Raw genomic sequence first — 19636 nt, forward strand, 5'->3', positions numbered from 1 at the left:
GTGGAAGATAATGTTGATGTTGAAGATAAAGATGCAGCTGAGGTTGTAGACAGTGAAGAAGATGATGGAGAATTTGTTGATAGTGATTACGAGTTCAATGAAGAAGAATTTGGATTTAAGACAGTTGAAGTGCCTGTTCATGAAGGGGCAGAGGACACTATGAATGATAGCAATGAGGGGCCTGCTTTTGAAGCTCCTAGAGAGGTGTCATCAGATGGTGAGCACACCTCAGATTTTGATACTGAAAGTAAGGGTGATGAGGATGATATGGAAGGAGATAATGAAGGGACAAGTAAGGTGAGAAGGAAAAAAAAACTGCCTCGGTTTAAGCAGTATAGAAGGAGGTGGACTTAAAGAATCCTGAGTTTCGGCTTGGGATGCAATTTGAAAACAGACAGGTTCTTAAAGAGGCACTCAGGGAATATTCCATTATTCATGGAAGGAAATTGTTCTTTAAAAAAAATGACAAGACGAGAGTAAAGACAATTTGCAAAGGAGGATTAAAATGTCCATTTGTGCTTTATGCTTCACAGATAAACCAGGATGTGCAAACATTTGCAATTAAGAAGTTGAGCTTAGAACACACATGTGGGAGGGTGGAGAAACTGAAGTTTGCTAATCCTAAATGGATTTGTGAGAGATTTTCTAGCAAGATTAAGAGAAACACAGATTGGAATCTGAAAGCTTTTCAAGGAGAAGTTTTGGAGTCCTATCATGTGAGGGTGTTCAAAACTCAAGTATATAGGGCAAAGAGATTGGCTAAAGCACAAATTGAAGGAAACTACATACAACAATATGCACAGTTGTGGGACTATGCAGAGCAGTTGAAAAATACCAACAAAGGTAGTACGGTGAAAATTAAGTTTGATTTGGTTGGGGGTGAAGCAATATTTCAAAGGATTTATGTCTGTTTGGCTGCTTGTAAAAAAAGGATTTTAGCAAGGTGCAGGCCTGTAATTGGGGTTAATGCTTGCCATTTAAAAGGTCCTTATCCTGAGCAAATATTGACTGCTATAGGAGTTGATGGTAATAATGGTCTTTTCCCAATTGCATATGTTGTGGTTGAGATTGAAAACAAGGACTCGTGGATTTGGTTTGTCTTTATTGATTGAAGATTTAGGTATTACAAATGGTTTATCCTAGGCTTTCATAAGTGATCAGCAAAAGGGGCTCATACCTACCATTGCACATGTACTACCAACTGCAGAGCATAGGATGTGCGTCCGGCACTTGTACAATAATTTCAGAGCAACACATCTTGGTCTCACTCTTAGACACATGTTGTGGGCAGCTGCCAGAGCCACTACTATTCCTTGGTGGGAAGCAGAAATGGAGAAGATGAAGGAAGAGGACTTGGAAGCTTGGAAATTGTTGGTGCAGAGACCACCCAATAATTGGACTAGATCTCATTTTTGTCCACGGTATAAGTGTGATCTTCTGTTGAACAACCTTTGTGAGAGCTTTAATGCAGCTATAATTGATGCCAGAGATAATTCCATTTTGATATATTTGGAAAGTATTCGAATGTATGTGATGCTTAGGATGGCTAATCGAAGGGCTGCTTGTGCTAAATGGAAACATCCTGTTGGCCCGAGGATATTCAAAATAATTGAGAAGAACAAGATGGGAGCTTCTCAATGCATTCCTAGTTTGGCTGAGGAGAAAATGTATCAAGTCAGTCACATGTATGATGAGGAGTTTGTTGTAGATCTTGCAGCAATGTCTTGTAGTTGTAGGTGATGAGATTTATGTGGCATACCTTGTGCACATGCTATTTCAACTATATTCCACAGAGATGAAAACCCTATTGAATATGTACATGAGTGTTATAAGCCAGAGACATACATGAGGTCATATGAACCAATAGTTCACCTCATCCCTTCTATGGATCAGTGGGTTAAGGGTGGCTTGCCTCCAATTAGACCTCCATTTCATAAGCGTCAACCAGGAAGACCTAAGAGAGTGAGGAGAAAGGAGGCTGCTAAGGTTCAAGTACCAGCCCCAAACCCACCAAACCCTTTGCCTCCAGGTTACACTACTCCGACAGCAAAACTTAGAAGACTCTTCATTAAAATTAGATGTAGGGCATGTGGAAAAGAAGGCCACAATCGAAGAGGATGTGGAAGACAGGTTGTTTAATTATTTAGGTTTTCTTATGAATTTTAATTATTTAGGTTGTGGTCAGCTGTCGTTGTGATTTTTTATAGCTGTGCTTGTATGTTGTGTAGGCTGAGGCAGCCCAAAATGGGAATGTTGGCCAAAATGAAGTTCAAGCAATTGACAATGGAAATGCAAGTCAAAATGATATTGCCCTAGCCCAAACTAATGCTGCCCGGCCCAAACTGACACTGCCCCAGTCCAAAAAAGCTGCCCCAACTCAAACTTACATTGGCCCAGCTCAAATTCAAGTTAATAGGGGCAAAGGAAGAGGAAGAGGCTTATTGAATCCACCTGCAAGGATGTCATCTTCACAACCAGTGAATTGCCTATTATTCTTGCCCAACTTAGATTTTTTATGTTTGCCTATATAGTAATATATGTTGTTTGTGGTTTTTATCTTAGGTGGTAAGTGATATCAGTCAAGGAAGGGCCAATCTGCTAATGACATACTCACAACAAGTGCCCTTGCAACCATCATCCTCTTCACTTACTCAACAAACCACACCCCATAGAGGACGATTCAAACACAGTGTCAAAAGAGGAGGACAAGTATAGACTATGAAGACATATTTTGTGGACTTTTAAGACCTATTTTGGGCTCTTAAGTACTTACTATGTGGATGTGTATTTTGGGTGAACAATTATAGACTTAAGTATGCTATTTGGTAATGTTATTTTGAAGGCTCTTTTGCCTATTCTATGTAATGTTCAGGTGTATTTTGGATTGTATGTAATGTGCAGTTGGTGAATGTTAATTGGTAATTGAAGCCTTTTGGATTGTATGTAATGTGCCCCTGTTCATTTGGTATACACTGCCAATTCAGCACAAAATCAGCTTATATAGCAAAACATCTGATACACTGCCAAAGAGGCACAAAATAACCTTATGCCCAGGTTTTTGCCCATTTCTATACTAACAATTCCTGCCCATTTCTACACTATGCCCATGCCATCAAAAGCTATTCAAGAGTATATACAACATTATGCCCATTTCCTGCCATTTCTATACTACCAAATCATCCATATTGATGAACAATATCACAATCATAAAACACAACAGAACAACAATCCATAACCACCTTTGTCTTTGTCGATAACTCAAAATTTTCTCTTCTAGTACAACAACTTGTTGACCCATTCCCAGATTCTATTTTTTCAAAATCTTGATTTCTTCTTCCTCTTCTCTCAGTTTTTGCTCTAATTTATTCTTCTCTTCTTCCATCAATCTGAAATTCTCCGTCGTTGCTCTCAATTCGTCCTCCATTCCTCTTAGTCTTCTAAGTAACCCAGGTAAGATTTCCTTTCCTCGTGGGCATGTTTCATTCTCCACCCATGCGAAAAAATGCAACCCCCTCTTACTATTCAGCAATTCAAACAAAACGAAACACCAATTTCAAACCCAACAAAACACCAATTTCATTCTCCAACCATGCGAAAAAAAGAAACACCAATTATTGTTATGCAATTCAAACAAAAACTTACCCGATTATTGCAACATGCCTCAAATCTTCTTCCAGGATTCAGATCTGTCCATGAAGTCATGCCAAAAAAAAAGAAACACCAATTATTGTTCTGCAATTCAAACAAAAACTTACCCGATTATTGCAACATGCCTCAAATCTTCTTCCAGGATTTAGATCTGTCCATGAAGTCTGGCGTTTGATTTCCGACCCACACTCGCAGTAACGATGGCTGCAATTTGAATATGTCGAACTCTCCGACATTTTTCCTTCCCTCACTGCCCCTTCTAAGTTCTTCAGTTCTTCAATTGGGGGTCGAAGCGAAGGGTTTAAGGCGAGTGTTCATATTCGAAGGAGAGTCTTTAGGCTCGAAAAGACGCTTTTACCCCTTATTTTGACGGATAATTTGACAGAGTTGGACGGTAGGACCTAATTGCAACTGATTGTCTAATTAAAGGAGTTCGTTGCCTCAAAATTTAGTTCACGGACCCAATTGCAATTGGGGCCATAGTTCAAGGACGTCTACAGTAATTAACCCTTCCTTTTATTAACTTAGAATTGAAAATTACATTCATGACCTAGCTACGTACAACATAAAACAGACATAAAACATAGACTTCTCTCAGAGCCAAGGGCTTTTTTTTTTTCAGTACATAGAAGCTTAGAAGCTACGTACAAGCCTGGCAAGCTTATTATATTTTACAATAACACCACCAGAATTGCAAGAATTCAACCTCTTAGTCATTGTAAACCGAAGCACTTGGCCTTGGCTCAAAATCTTCCTCAAATGGCTGCTTATATTCTTTTGCTGCAAATGACTGCTTAGCTTTAGGACCAGCATTGTCTTTGGAAGAGAGCTTTGCTTTAGTTTCATCATGATTGTAGGATGTGAGACTGGGTCTGGGTTCAAATTCCTCAACCTCAACAAAAGGTTTTTTCACTTTTTCATGGCAGTCGGCTTTCTCTTTTGGTGTTGAATCAGAAATATCAACAAGGAGGCCTTCAATTGCCCGTGGCATAGGTTGCTCTTGCATGACATTTTTCCAGTATTTCCCGGCATCTCTTCTTGAATCTGTAGTTTTGGCAAACTGTTCCACAAGACAAAGAAAATAAAAACAAATAAAAAGAAATTTCTAAGGCATTCTAAATGATCATGTTGAAATCTATACTATAAATTTAGATCACATATTTGACAAAAATTCACTTCAAATTGACAATTTGACAATATAATATGACATACGAAGATAAATGTTCTCTTACCTTGTGTGGCAATATAAGATGTTTATGTTGCTAGAATGTGAATATAAACCATTAATCAAGTTGATTATTCTAGAATGTGCGGTCTAAATTTATAGAATGACAACATAAGTTAGAGTATGATAAGAGAATATTTTCATGCAAGCATAATATAAGATTTTTGGTTGCATTTGTCTTGTCAGTCCTATATGTCTAGCAACTTCTTGGCTTTAAAAATTGGTGACTTCATAAGCAACAATAGGAAGGAGTGTATTATACAAATACTTACCAAAAGAAGAGAGAAAAGAGCTAAGATAGCACAAAGGGACTTCATGTACTCTACAAATGATATGCAAAAGAGTTCTTTGTAGTTGTATTTTTGAAGGATATGTAACCTCACTACTTATAGATAATTTACTAGAAGGAAAGCATCAAGGCAGGCAGGACCTAATTATGGGCCCTAGATTTGTTTTTGAAGAATGGTCCCTATAATTTTGATAATCATACTTTGGAACAAATCTGGGGCGGATCTAATTATGGGCCCTAGATTTTTGGCAGGTTTCTAAAGCAGGCACGCCATGCTTTTCTATGTAGTCTAGTCGCACATTTTGTGTTTGTTTTTTTTTTTTTTTTAATATTTTTAATACAAGCAATATTAAGGAAGCAATATTCGAGAAGGGGGGAATTAAACTTAGAACTTCAAATACAACGGTAAATACTCTTAACAACTTGAATTACAAGCAATTATAAGTATCACGCAAGTAATTAACGAAAATTTTGACGATGAAGTGAACGTCGGAACCAGATTGCACAAAATTGAAAAGCTTAGAGTATGAAATTTTTAAAGTTGAGAGTGCAAGGACAAACGTGCCTTAAAAATAAAAATTCAGGGTACTAGATTGAAATTAACCCTTGTATTACATACATAACTATATCAATCGGATTCTCATTTATATGTTTTGCTTTGTCTTATGGGACTATCATTTATGTGGTTTATAATTCATATATAATTGTCTTTCGCGAAGAATGACGAAAAGAAAGCAATGAGTACATCAGAATAATGAAACGAAATCAGGATCAATGAAAGAAGATAACCTACTCTGCCTTTTTTGTCTTGTAAAGTAAGCAATTCAATCAAGGATTCTCATTTTATAACCCATTTCATAATAAAGAGATCTCTTTATTCATATACCTATTAGCTTTTAATTCAGTAATATTTCTTTTTTCTATAGTTCAAATCTAACTCCCCTCTTCGTTTCATTTAAAAAAAAAAAATCTAACCCCCTCTTCCTTCCGTTAAAAAAATCAATTCCTATACTTTAAATATATTAATAATCATCATTTTAGAACAACTATAGACTGTTTACATAATCTATTAAAAATTAATCTAATTAAATAAATAATTATGCAAAATACAATGCCTATAGCTTGTTTTCTTTTTCTTTTTAACAGAATAACTTCAAATCTTTGATATATATTTTTAAAACCAGTACTATACTTCATTAGGGGTTACGTAGATAGCCTTTTTTTTTGTAATTTGTTTTTATATGTGTGTTTCTCTCAATTATGATATACATTTTTTATTGAGAAATTTTGAGATTGCGTTCATAATTCAGCCAAAAAGGTCACTAGCCACAAAGGGCCATTACAATAACATGGTGATTTAACATCAAACTCTCACAAAAAAGAGGTGGAAAACTCTCACAAAAGGAGATGTGAAAACTACACAGAAAACCCAAAGAGTCTCTGCGACTTAAGAAACCGCAAAAACGATAATGGTGACAATTTGACGGTGAAATACAGGTGGAGTTTCAACGCCAAGACGCATCCACCTGTGATGGGTGGAGGAAATTCATAACAGAGCGAAGACGAGAAGGGGAAACTTTTTATCACTGAAAATGGGGGAAGAAAGGAGAAGGGAGGAAGAGAGAAGTGGATTGGGGAGGAGGAGAGGAGAGGAGAAGATGGGAGAAAGAATAGTGGCTTCCTCCCCTCAATTATGATATCTATAATTGTTGATTTTTTTTTTTTTTTTTTTGTGGTATGAACGAAAACTTTATTGATCAATAATAGGATAAAAAAGTCAGGAAACAACATGATTATGCAAGATAAATTTCAGTCATAACATCGTTATATGAATGACCCCAACCCTTCGACTTCTATGTGCTCTCCAATTTATTTCCTAAATTATAAGCAAATGAGATATTGTGACAAAAAAAACCTCGAAAATGAAAATAATATGATTGGAATCTCTAAAATTTGTTATAGTTTTATATCTGTAAGTCCAAGTAAAGATTGTCTACTAATAGCATATGCGAGTTAGGTTAATTGACATAGTTTAATTATTACATTTAGACGAGATCAGAGACATATCTAAATATGTGAGCCCTACATTTTTTGAAGGTTTCTAATAATTATATCGACGAGTCCACATACTTTATGCATATGATAAGACTGCACATATGTTCTTGAGCTCCAATAATTATATCGACGAGTCTTGTTTTGATAATTATGAATATGACCCCTCAACTGATTCTTAATGGCATTAATCCAAAACTATCCACTTCAATGTCCACATATTTACCAACAAAAATGGGGCTCTACTTGTATCCACTTCAATGTTCATATGTTTCACACATGCATGGGGCTCTACTTGTATATAATTTCTTGTTTCTTTTGGGACCTCTAATCTGCAATAAGCATTCTATGTTTGGCAAGTGAAAACTAATAACTTGCATGATTATGGACATATTTTCATTATGATTAGCATCGGCCAGGATCCTTTGCGGGTCATTGACAAAGGATGGTCTATTTATCCTATCATACCCCTACGTTGTACTATAATTCATATTATGTTTATGCGAGTTACATTTCTTTTTGTAGCTTTCTCTTATCTACTTCTATACGGTTTTCATTCTCCAATTAATGTAGTTTGATATTATCGGAATCTTCTATCTTCTAGCCCACCGTTTTAAACACCAACTCTACACAACAAAAGCAGAAATCGTTTAGTCATTTAATTTCTATCAAATAAATATGACATGTAATGTAATAACCCAAACCTAAATTCATATTTAATTAGTAATATATTAAGAAAAAAAGATAATTTTGCCCTTGGAATAATTGAGTAAAGAAAAGTTGACTTTTTGACCGAGAAGGAATTTGACAATTCCACATACACCGTTACGTAAAGCACGACGAAACGAGTTCGTAGACACGAAGTGGACTCGAATCGGAGCTTTAACGAAGGAAATACGGTTAAAATATGAAGAGGGAAAAAACGGTAATTAGGAAAAAAAAATCAGATTTTAAAACCCTCATTCTCTCACTCTCTCTCTCTCTCTCTCGTTGCGACTACCCTTCCCCCAATCGACATTTTGTGGCGCCGTCGCCACCACGGACCACCACCGGCCACGAGACCGGTCTTGTTCGAACCGCCATCTCCTCATCTTCTCGTCCCACCCGGTTTTCGTCGCCGTCATCCACTCCAGCTGTCGGAAATTGCAGAAATCCGAGCGGGTGTGTCCGAAACTTCACAGCCGTCGTTCTCCGTCGTCCGGCCACCAAATCGGACTAGCCATGTATGGATTTTGAACCTCTCGAGCTGTTCTAGCTGCCTGTTGGGTAAGATTTAATCGGTTCTCAGCGTAGATAATTGATTTTCGAATTGGAAATTCGACTGGTTTTTGGCCTCCGAGTTTGGCCACTTCTTGTCAGTTTTTGGGGTAGGTCCAAGAATAAAAGTGGCTCCAAATGTGGTGTTGTACCTAGGGTAGGAGTTTGGAGCCGTTGTTTTGAGATTTTCCAGCGATACGTAATCGCTTTGGACACCCAGTGCTTCCGGCGCGTGCGGCGGTGCGTGTGCGAGGGTAGTGAAGTGACACTCTATCTTGATGAGATCCTTAGGTTGTCACGAGCGCGTAGGAATTCGCGGATCTCAATTTGGATACCGTTTGAGCCTCGAACGAATTTTACATATTGTACGATTTCCGGGTTCAATACTGTTGAGCCGTTGCATCGTAATCAATTTTAGATATGTTACTCTAAATAATTTCACATTCGTGTAATATTCGACGGATCGTGAATCGGAGTCCCGGATACTCCGAAATCGCGAACCCTAGGGTTATGGTTTAGAAATTATGCAATTGTACAATCGTGACCAATCTGACCATCCGATCGAGATCAAACCCTCGGGACATGTGTCCTAGACATATTGAAACTTCTTGAGGCTTCCGGATCATACTTGCGAGGTCATGGACCCGACGGGTCCCGGGTTGACTTTTTAGGACTTTAGTACTTTTTGAGTCCCAAGATACTGCTAAACTATTCCAAGCTTTTATGGGCATACGAATAACTTTAATTTGACTCACGTACTTCTAAGAGCCGGGGGTCAGGATTTTAAATTCATACTAGATTGTATTAATCGAATATTATGGTCATTGAATCAGGCACCCGGGCACCAGTTGACCCGCAGGAGGGACCTTCAAGAGGTCCAGCGAGCTCGGACTACCAGTGAGTGGACTCTTTGTTTTTATAAATGAATTTAAGCAGTTTAATTTCAGTTACAGTATTTGATCTTGAATAAATTTTATTCAAAGATTAGTGTTACAAGCTGTTTTATGTTTTTGAATATTTGGTTTGCATGCTGCCGAGTGGAATACCTTTTACAGGATATAAGAAAAGAAATTCTAGTTAATTATCAGATAAATGGCAGCAGAATTTTAAAGGTTACAGGAATTCAGTTATCCAACAGATTTTCTTCAGAAATTTTATATTTTCCTAAATCACCTTGTACTCAGATATTAAATGTTGCCTTCGGATTATATTGGTTGCCTTCGGTTTAGTCAGCATGCTTGACAGTTGCCCCACGAGTTCTTTGGTACTCGAACTCGTGTGGAGTGAGTAATGCGGATCAGGTGGACTATGGTTCCCTGAATCCTGCGAGTTGCGGCTCGGATTGACCTCATGTTACTGAGACCTGCGAGTCTGTGTCAGCCAGGGTGATGCAAGGAATTGACGAATATAAGGAATTGACGAAAATAAAGGGTACATCTAGGTGGTAGTTTTAAACTGTTTTCAATGCCTTAAGAAATTGATGTTGACCATGAGTATACTTGGCTTATATACATGTATAATTATCTGAGTGCATTGATTTCAGTCATAAAGAGAATAATTTAGTTTGTATAACTATTTTTACAGTGGGGTTAGTATGTTCTTATGCTATTTTCTAAACTTTGTTTTTGGGTCTACTCACCCTTTTTAATGTTTTGCGCCCCCAGGCAGTAGGCGTGCACAGTGATCCACCACCGGGCCGTTTTCCATCTTCTGCGCCTTTCTTTTGATGTAGGACTTTTTGTTTTGTAAAAAGATTGACTCATTTGTAAATTCTTAGTAACCGCTCTGATGTTTTGCCCTAGACTTAGAATTGAACTGTTGGAATGTATATATATGTATGCTGGCAGTTGGTTGTATATATATATACTTGTTTGGTAGGTGTAAATATTTTGGTATTAAGCCAGTTACAAGGGAAACTCTGCCGATTTTAAGGTAGCAGTCAACCTTGTTATTTTATCGTGCTTTGCATAGAAGGGCAATTAGGTCATTTGTGCCCGACATCCGCCAGATGTCGGACACGCACAGGATCCGGCTCGGATTCCAAAGCGGAATTTGGATCGGGTCCTGTCATGTAATGTTTTGATTAAACACTCAGTTATCATGTTTTTAAATAAATGACTAACCGATGTCCTGTTTGGTTTGTTTGTTTTTTTTTGGTAGGAATGATTCACTACAAAAAAAAGTGGCAACAGCCACCATTTTGTCACAAATTTTAGTGACTATTGTGGGGGTTACTAAATGCTTTAGTCAGGGGTGGAGCCACATTGGGACCAGTGTGGTCCCGGGCTCCCACTCAAGTTTTTATATATTTTAAAAGTAATATACTGTTATGTATTTGTATATGTATATTATTTCAAATACTTTATGTTTTGATATGTACCCACATGTGTTGTGGCGGACTTATTAAGGCACAAGGAGGTAGTTCAAATTGCGCCATTGCTCAGCTAGTGGTGGTGCACTCCAAGTGTACAAATTACCTTATTTCCATTTTCAACATTTAAGTAAATATTTTTGTCCTTTGACTTTAATTTATTTTTATATTACTCAATTTACTTAAGTTTACAATGTAAATAAGGAAGTACCCTCTTATTTGGATTCAAATAAAAATACTAGAAAATTAAATTCCTACCAAATCAAAATATGAAAAATCGATTTTAGTGTAAAATACGATTTAGGCTAAAAATGATGGCTCATTAAGTCAATATATACTTCATACTAAAATCCCATAAAATCAAGTTTTCTTATTTGATGTGTAAGGAATAAAAGCCGCCAAAAATTGTCTTGAGAAAATGATTATTCCGAAAAACCATTTGTCATATTTAGTCAATATTTTTTCACGTATGATATGAATGCATGAAGGGGCCTAAGATTGTTTTTAATTTGGGAAATTTTAATTTCTTTTCTTCTTTCTATTGGGTTTAATGGGGGAAAAAGCTTTAAAGATATTTGCTAAATCACTACTCTTTGTCTATCTAGTAACACCCCGAGTCCAAATTTAATTACCCATTTAAATTATTTAATAGAAATAACGAATTTACCCTCCAAGTAGGGGTAATTTAGTCATTTCTTATCTGGAAGGATTTTGGGACAACGAGTGGTATGGTTACGTAGGTCGTACTAAGATGAGTCCGTAAACACGTAGTGGGCTCAAATAGGAGTTGTAACGAAGAAGTTACGAGCAAAACATCACCAGTGGCAAAATCGTAAATATTTCAAAATAGGTTTTTAATAAAAAAAAAAACCTGAAAACACACACACACACACACACACACACACACTCTCTCTCTCTCTCTCTCTCTCTCTCTCTCTCTCTCTCTCTCTCTCTCTCTCTCTCTCTCCTGGCTGGGCTCGCACAGAACCCTTCCTCATCCCGATTTTTGAACAACCAAGCGACTCTTGGAGTCGTCGCCGTCGCCGTGGTCCACCATCGGTGAGTCCTTGCCACCCTAACCCACCCAATCTCCGCTGTCAACAGCCCGTGCAGCCGCCGAATTTTGCAAAAATCCAGCCGAATTTCGAGCTGTTTTCCTTCGATCGTGTCGGACACCTCCGGCCACCATTCCAGGCAATTAAGGTATGAATTTTTTGACTATTTTTCATGCTCTAGCTGATGGTTGGGTAGGATTTCATCAATGTTGAGCTTAGGTAGTTTGATTTTCAAATTGAAATTCTGCCGATTTTGGGTTTGCATTTTCGGCCGTTCCGGTCAGTTTTTGGGGTAGGTCCAAGAACAAAAGTTGTTCCAAATAGAGTGTTATACCTAGGGTAGGAACCTTCAGCCTTGGTTTTGAGATTTTCCGGCGATGCGTAACCGCTTTGGACACCCACGCGCTGCCGGCGCGTGTGGCGGTGTATGGGCACTGTAGAAATGGGGCATTATGTCCCGATGCAATCATCTTGTTGTCTTGAGCGCGTAGGTGTGCTCAGATTTCAATTTGGATACCTTTTGAGTCTCGAACGGATATCACATATTGTGCATTATGCGGGTTTGATAGGTTTAAACCGTTGGATAGTCTTAGATTTATAATATGTTAATCTAGACATTCTTAGAATCGTATGGGATTCAACGGATCGTAAAACGGAATCCTGGATACTCCGGAAATGCCAACCCTAGGGCTAGGTTCCTAGTAACCGTCCGATCGTACGATCGTGAGCATTCCGACTGTCCGATCCGGACCAAACTTGCGAGATGTGTATCCTAAATATTGTGGAACCTATAGGAACTTTCGGATCGAAATATGGAGGTCGTGGGCCCCATGGGCCCGTTTGACCAGGTTGGGGTAGTTGGACCCCTCGGTTGACCGTGAGTCTTTTGAGGTAGTTTCACCCTTCGGAAGGTATTAGGATAACCTTTTTATCGAATCTTCATTGTTATTTGAGGTTAAATTGGAAATTGATTCGATTTAGGATTTTCCTTAGAGATTGTTTCTTATCATTAATTAATATTAATTGATTATAAATAAAGTATAATGTTCTAGTTGTGTGATACAATATTTTATGGAATTTGTGTGAAAACAAGCGTTGAATAATATTTAAATTGTTCTAGGATCTTTATGAAATTTATGTTTATATGCATGATCGTTGGTCTAAAAAAAATATTATTTTCATGATTAAATTACGTTGCGGTCTATTATAGACTGGTATCACTAAATTGGGATTACCTCTATTACTAGTTTAGATAATTAAGAGTGTGTCAGTTTGAAGTGCTATATGCACTACCCTAAGTACCATCCTGTGATTGTTAGGTTCCGCGTGGCATAGGTTATCCGGTCTGTGGATAGACCCCATAAGTGGCGTTGGAATTTCCGGCGTGATAACAGACCCTATACGTGGCGTTGGAATTTCCGGCGTATGGGGAGATTATGTGATTGTTAGGTCTCGCGTGGCGTAGGATTTTTTGGTGTTGAGACAGACCCTATACGTGGTGTTGGAATTTCCGGCGTATGGGGAGAATATGTGATTGTCAGGTCACCCGTGGAGTAGGATTTTTCGGCAGGATGACAGACCCCATACGTGGCATTGGAATTTCCGGCGTATGGGGAGATGATGTTATGATGGTTAGGTCACACGTGGCGTAGGATTTTCTAGCGTGATGACAGACCCCATACGTGGTGTTGGAATTTGCGGCGTATGAGGAGATTATGTGATTGTTAGGTCTCGCGTGACGTAGGATTTTCTGGCGTTGAGACAGACCCCATACGTGGCGTTGGAATTTTCGATGTATGGGGAGATTATGTGATTGTTAGGTCACTCGTGGCGTAGGATTTTCCGGCGGGATGACAGACCCAATACGTGGCGTTGAAATTTTCGGCGTATGTGGAGATGATATTATGATGGTTAGGTCACACGTGACGTAGGATTTTCCGGGGTGATGACAGACCCCATACGTAGCGTTGGAATTTCCGGCGTATGAGAAGATTATGTGATTGTTAGGTCTCGCGTGGTGTAGGATTTTCCTGCTCCGAGACAGACCCCATATGTGACGTTGGAATTTCTGGCGTATGGGGAAATTATATGATTGTTAGGTCACACGTGGCGTAGGATTTTCCGGCATGATGACAGACCCCATACGTGGCGTTGGAATTTCCGGCGTATGAGGAGATTATGTGATTATTAGGGAGATGAAGTAAGGGTTGTTATACCATATTGGGAAGAATTACGTGTGGCTTGATCCCTCAGCGAGAGTACATAGGCAGCTTAGGGTTACTAGGTGCAGCCGCAGACATAGATGTGATTGTGTTAGGAGGTTAAAACCTCGTATGTTGGAATTTTAAAGGTAGATGATGTAAGTTGTGTTTAGTATTCATAATTCATATCTGAGTTTATTATTTGCCTTGCTGAAGGCAATATTTGGCTTAAGGGTTTTGTGGGTTGTTTGGTTTCACTTCGGTTTTTGTGAGGGCTGAAGGCCGAGTTTGTGAATTGCACGAAATTATATTGTGCGTGCTACCTATTGGGATATTAAATGTGTTTTTGTGCAGGTTGAAATTTGGGGAAAGTTCAATTTACAAAGGAGACTCTGCCGAAATTTCGGTAAAAAGTCTCGTGCCCTTATTCCTTTTTGGGAAAAAGGATATAGTTTTAGAAATGGGCCCGACATCGGGGTGATGTCAGGAATTTCCACATGATTCGTCTGGGGTTTCGAAAAATTCGGGGCGGGTCCTGTCATATCTCTTGCAATTTTTCTTGCTTAGAATGTATTTGTCTATTCCTTTGTCGAGAACAATTATGATTGCAACCAATAAGCAATATAATTCTTGACATATGTGATATATATACACTAGTTTTTGTATGTATTGTGAGTTCGAATTTTTGATTCTTTATAATTTGTAAGGGGCCCCCACACACATGAAATTCTGGCTTCGCCACTGGCTTTAGTCACCTTTTTTGACTTTTTTGGTGACTAAAAAGGCTTTCAGTCACCTTTTTTGCTTTTTTTAGTGGCTAACGCATTTAGTAACCCCCACAACAGTCACCAAAATTGGTGACAAAATGATAACTATTGCAACTTTTTTTTGTAGTGATTGTACAAATGCTATGCGAAAAGAGCTAAGATAGCACAAAGGGACTTCATGTCTACAAATGCTATGCAAAAGAGTTCTTTGTAGTTGTCTTTTTGAAGGATATGTAACCTCACTACTTTTAGATAATTTACTACAACGAAAGCATCAAGGCAGGCAGGACAATGGTCCCTATAATTTTGATAAGGGTTAAATGTTAAAATGGTCTTTATGTTATAGTCATTTGGCAAATTTAGTCCATGTGTTTTTAATTTGGCCAATTTAGTCCATGTGTTTTACTCCGCTAGCCAATATTGTCCATTCCGTCAAATTATCATTAAAAAATTCACTGAAATTTTTATAAGTAATAAAAAAAATTATTAGGTGCAATTTACAAAATTAAAAAAAATCTGAATACAAATATAAAAAAATCTGGAAACCTAACAACCTCTATGCCCTTCTTCTCTCATGCCGTCACCACGACCACACCCATCACCGCAGCCACCATGAGCCGTCCCAACCACCACCTACTCTCTCTCTCTCTCTCTCTCTCTCTCTCTCTGTGATGGGTGCTTAAGCTGCATCATCATAGAAAGACAAGACGAATTAAGTTCAAAGTCATACCAGAACAAATGGATATAAATTGTAAAGTTATTAAAAGAGAATCATACATACCATCCAAGGGCAGTAAGCATTATCAACATCATCTCAAACAACCTCAACATTGAAATCCTTATTGAGCTTCTTCTAGGGAGTGAAGATGATTTCATGGCATCAAGCCAACAGTTGGACTAATAACATCATCGAGCTTTCCTTGCTTTTTCCTGGGGATGTATCTGTACTTGCCAGAGAGAATGATGCTCCTTGCTGTGAGTACGGCAACAAACTAGAATGGAGGCCTAGTCTTGATTTAGTTCTCAGGTGCAGGCGGCATGAGAGAAGGACATAAAGGCTGTTGGGTTTCCAGATTTTTTATTTTGTAATTATATTTAATTTTGTTATTTGTGTTCATAATTTTTATTTATTTGTAAACTAAACTCAATAATTTTTTATTAAATTTTAAAGCTTTAATGAATGTACAACTTTTAAACTCTCACAAATAAACCATAGTGCCAAAAAACCCTAGCCCCCTTTCTCCCAAAAAACACTCTTAGAGCTTTTTCCACCTTGAGGGGGGAAGAAGCCATTGTTCTTCCCCCCTCTCCTCTCTTCTCTTCCTCTCTTCCTCCTTTCACCTCTTCCCCCATTTTCAAAGACAAAGGGTTTTCCCTATTTGTCTTAGTTTTGTTATGATTTTCATCCAACCATTATTGGCGGTTGCGGCTCAGTGTCGGATCTTCACCTCATTTCGGCGTCAGATCTCTACCACAATCTTTTTTGCAATTTCTTTATGTTTGGAATAAGTTGCAGAGACTCTTTGGGTTCTCTGTGTAGTTTTCACCTCTCCTTTTGTGAGAGTTTTTCATCTCTCCTTTGTGAGAGCTTTTCATCTCTCCTTGGTGAGAGTTTTATTTGTATTGTTATGGCTTGGTTTTTTCAAGCTTTATCTCTTTTTTATTATTCTAAGTTTGCAATCTTAGTTGGGATGCCTATGCCAGAGTTTCTTCGATCTTGCCTGATCGTTGATGGAGACATACCTGATTTTCTTAATTTTGATATTAGACCGCTCCGTTATTGTAATGGCCCTTTTGTGGCTAGTTTGTATTGGCCCTTTGTGGCTAGTGGCTTTTTTGGCTGAATTATAAATGCAATCATAGAATTTCTCGAAAAAAAAAAAAAAAACTTTAATGAATGTTTTAAGTTAATTTGACGGAATGGACAACATTGACTAATGGAATAGAACACAGGGATTAAATTGGTCAAATTAAAAACACGAGGATTAAATTGGCCAAATAAGTAAAACAGAAGGACCATTTTAACATTTAAGCCTTTTGATAATCATACTTTGGAACAAAGCTGGGGCGGATCTAATTATGGGCCCTAGATTTTTGGAAGGTTTCTAAAGTAGGTATGCCATGCTTTTCTATGTAGTCTAGCTGGGGCGGATATAATTATGCACCTGTTTGTATTTGTGTGTGTTTTTTTTTAACAATTATTTTTTATTCAAGCATCTTCTGCTAATTAAATATGGACCCTATATTTATGGAAGATTTCTAAAATAGATATGATTTTTTTATATTAATAAATCTATGTGATATGATTCCACATATGTTCTTGGGCTCCAATAATTTTCTGATAATAATAATGAAGATGACCCTCTGTTTATTCCAAAACTATCCACTTCAATGTCCACATATACCACCAAAAATGTTCATACATATGATAAGCATTCTATATTTGACAAGTGACTTGCATGATTATGGACATATTTTCATTGTGATTAGCATAAGGTAAGATCCTTTGAGCGAGGGTCATTGTTTGCAAAGGATTTGGTCTGTTTATCCTATCATAACTCTTATGTTGTACCATTGTCGTTTGATAACCAGAATTTTCTATCTTTTAAGCCATCGTTTAAACTCCAAAAATATAAACGAAAGCGGAAATTATTTAGTCATCTAATTAGTATCAAATAAATAGACAAATTTAATGTTTTGATTAAACAATGAATTATCATGCTTTAATTAAATGACTAACCGATATCTAGTTTGGTTGAATTTTTTTATTTTTTATTTTGTAGGAATGATTGTTGAATGATGATTTAGAAAATTAATTTAATTAAAGAAATAATTGTGGAAATACTATAACTAGAAATATTTGTTCTTCATTATAACAAAATGATATGAATTTTGTTCCACCCCTATGGCCTAGGGCAAGGGCAATTACTATTCACATGAGATATGAGGAGATGAATTTCTATAGAGTTTTTGGTGTGGGAAATAAAGAATATGGCTAGATATTTATAAAAATAAATAAAATCTGAAATTCTTGGTATTTTTTTCAAAAAAATTTTCAATTTTGTTTGGTTGGTGTCAACAGTCTTCGAGCAACAACCTAGGCGACTCGTGCCCGTGGGACCCACCCCTTGCCCGGGCTGGACTTGGCTCGCTGGAGCTGCAATTTGGCCCTTGAGCCCCCTCCTGCCCGGGTATGCCCTGTGCGGTGGACTTGCCCTTAAAGTTTAGTTTTTCCTTGGGAAATAATTTCTTTGAGAAATAGCTTTTATATGTCTAGATAGTCAAAGATTCGAACTTTATATATCTTTGTGGTGGCTCTTTCAAAATTACCAGATGAACAAAATGGCAAGGACTTTTAACAAGGGAAGAAACATGGCTTCAGGACTTGCTCTCTGGAGCCGCTTACTTCATCTACTTGTGCTTGTTATGGTAACTTCAATTTATTCCCACTCTTCATATTCTTATAATTTAATTGAGGGAAATTTGATGATGCTGCAGCATAGGAATCTCTTGTTCTAATAACTGTTAGTTTTCCTTTAAATTTATGCTGTTTTTTCCTTCTTTTTTTTTTGGTTTCTGCTTAAATATTGTGCAGTGTGTTCAAGGAACTGGAGGCAGGAAGATGAGTGAAACACAAGATGGTGATGGCCATGAAACAACACATACAGAGCATGCTCGTGCTCATCATCCATCATCCCACATACATCATCACATGGACCCTTCATTTATGATTTTCTTTACCTTGGAGGACCTAAAGGAGGGCAAAACCATGGCCATCTATTTTCCCAAAAGAAACCCTTCAAAATCTCCGCACTTGTTACCAAGAGAAGAAGCTGATCAAATTCCTTTCTCATCAAAACATCTCCTCCACCTCCTTCACTTCTTCTCCTTCTCTCAAGACTCTCCCCAAGCCAAGGCCATGGAAGACACTCTCAGGCAGTGTGAGATTGAACCCATCAAGGGAGAGATCAAGTCCTGTTCTACATCCCTAGAATCCATGCTCGACTTCACACGTGGTGTCTTCAGATTGGACACCCCCTTCAGTGTTGTGGCCACAACCCATCTCACAAATTCAACTACCAATTTCCAGAACTACACTATTTTGGAAGAGCCCAAGGAGATTTTGGCTCCCAAGATGGTGGCTTGCCACACCATGCCTTACCCTTACGCAGTTTTCTACTGCCACAGCCAGAAAAGTGTGAACAAGGTTTTCAAGGTTTTGTTGGGTGGTGAGGATGGAGATAGGGTAGAAGCTGTTGCTGTTTGTCACTTGGACACCTCTCAATGGAGCCCTAATCATGCATCTTCAGTGTGCTTAGGACTAAGCCAGGGGCTTCTGCTGTGTGTCATTTCTTTCCTGCTGATAATCTTGTGTGGGTTCCAGCATCCACTTCAATGTAGTAATTTTAATGCAGGGCCAGTTTGAACATAATATAAAAGGTCGAGCTTCTTCGGAAGCTTTTGATTTTCCCACTGAAATTCCTGGAACTGAAGTTTTAATGACCAGATTGTTGATTCTTGAAGAAAAAAATAATATCATAAAAGAAATATTAATCAACCAAACAGGTTTACAAAAGGCTGCAAATTAGCTGTCTGATTAGGCTATAAATTCTTATGTATACAATTTTGAAAATAGAAAAAGATTCCTCAATGGAATATGAAACGACTTAAAAAATTTCTATGCATGAAGCAACAGAAACCTTGGTGAGTAATTTGAGATATAAATTTCTACGCGTGAGGCATCAGAAACCTTGGTGAGCAATCTGAGTTG

At 37.9% G+C, this 19636-nt stretch overlaps 1 protein-coding gene, 2 long non-coding RNA genes and 1 pseudogene across 4 annotated transcripts in view; 2 read left to right on the forward strand and 2 right to left on the reverse strand.

Annotated features, from left to right (window-relative positions):
- LOC109950662 overlaps positions 1-4709 on the forward strand; it is an 18335-nt gene extending 13626 nt beyond the window's left edge. The window contains exon 2 of the long non-coding RNA XR_002272931.1: positions 4552-4709. This is a non-coding gene — a long non-coding RNA (uncharacterized LOC109950662). The remainder of the gene's footprint in view (positions 1-4551) is intronic.
- On the reverse strand, positions 2980-3920 carry LOC109950664. Its single transcript, XR_002272933.1, has 2 exons — positions 3643-3920; positions 2980-3518 (listed from the first exon to the last, which is right to left on the reverse strand). It is a non-coding gene; the product is annotated as an uncharacterized LOC109950664 (long non-coding RNA).
- Positions 4142-5263, reverse strand: LOC18767831 (organ-specific protein P4). The gene is made up of 2 exons (XM_007201213.2): positions 5146-5263; positions 4142-4708 (listed from the first exon to the last, which is right to left on the reverse strand). Exons 1-2 carry the CDS (start codon positions 5188-5190, stop codon positions 4358-4360), a joined length of 396 nt encoding a protein of 131 aa, XP_007201275.1. The 5' UTR covers positions 5191-5263; the 3' UTR covers positions 4142-4357.
- On the forward strand, positions 18123-19396 carry LOC18767277 (annotated as a pseudogene). Its single transcript, XR_002272927.1, has 2 exons — positions 18123-18294; positions 18461-19396. The product of XR_002272927.1 is annotated as a BURP domain-containing protein BNM2C (transcript).

Source organism: Prunus persica, chromosome G8, assembly GCF_000346465.2.
Source record: "Prunus persica cultivar Lovell chromosome G8, Prunus_persica_NCBIv2, whole genome shotgun sequence".
NCBI lineage: Eukaryota > Viridiplantae > Streptophyta > Magnoliopsida > Rosales > Rosaceae > Prunus > Prunus persica.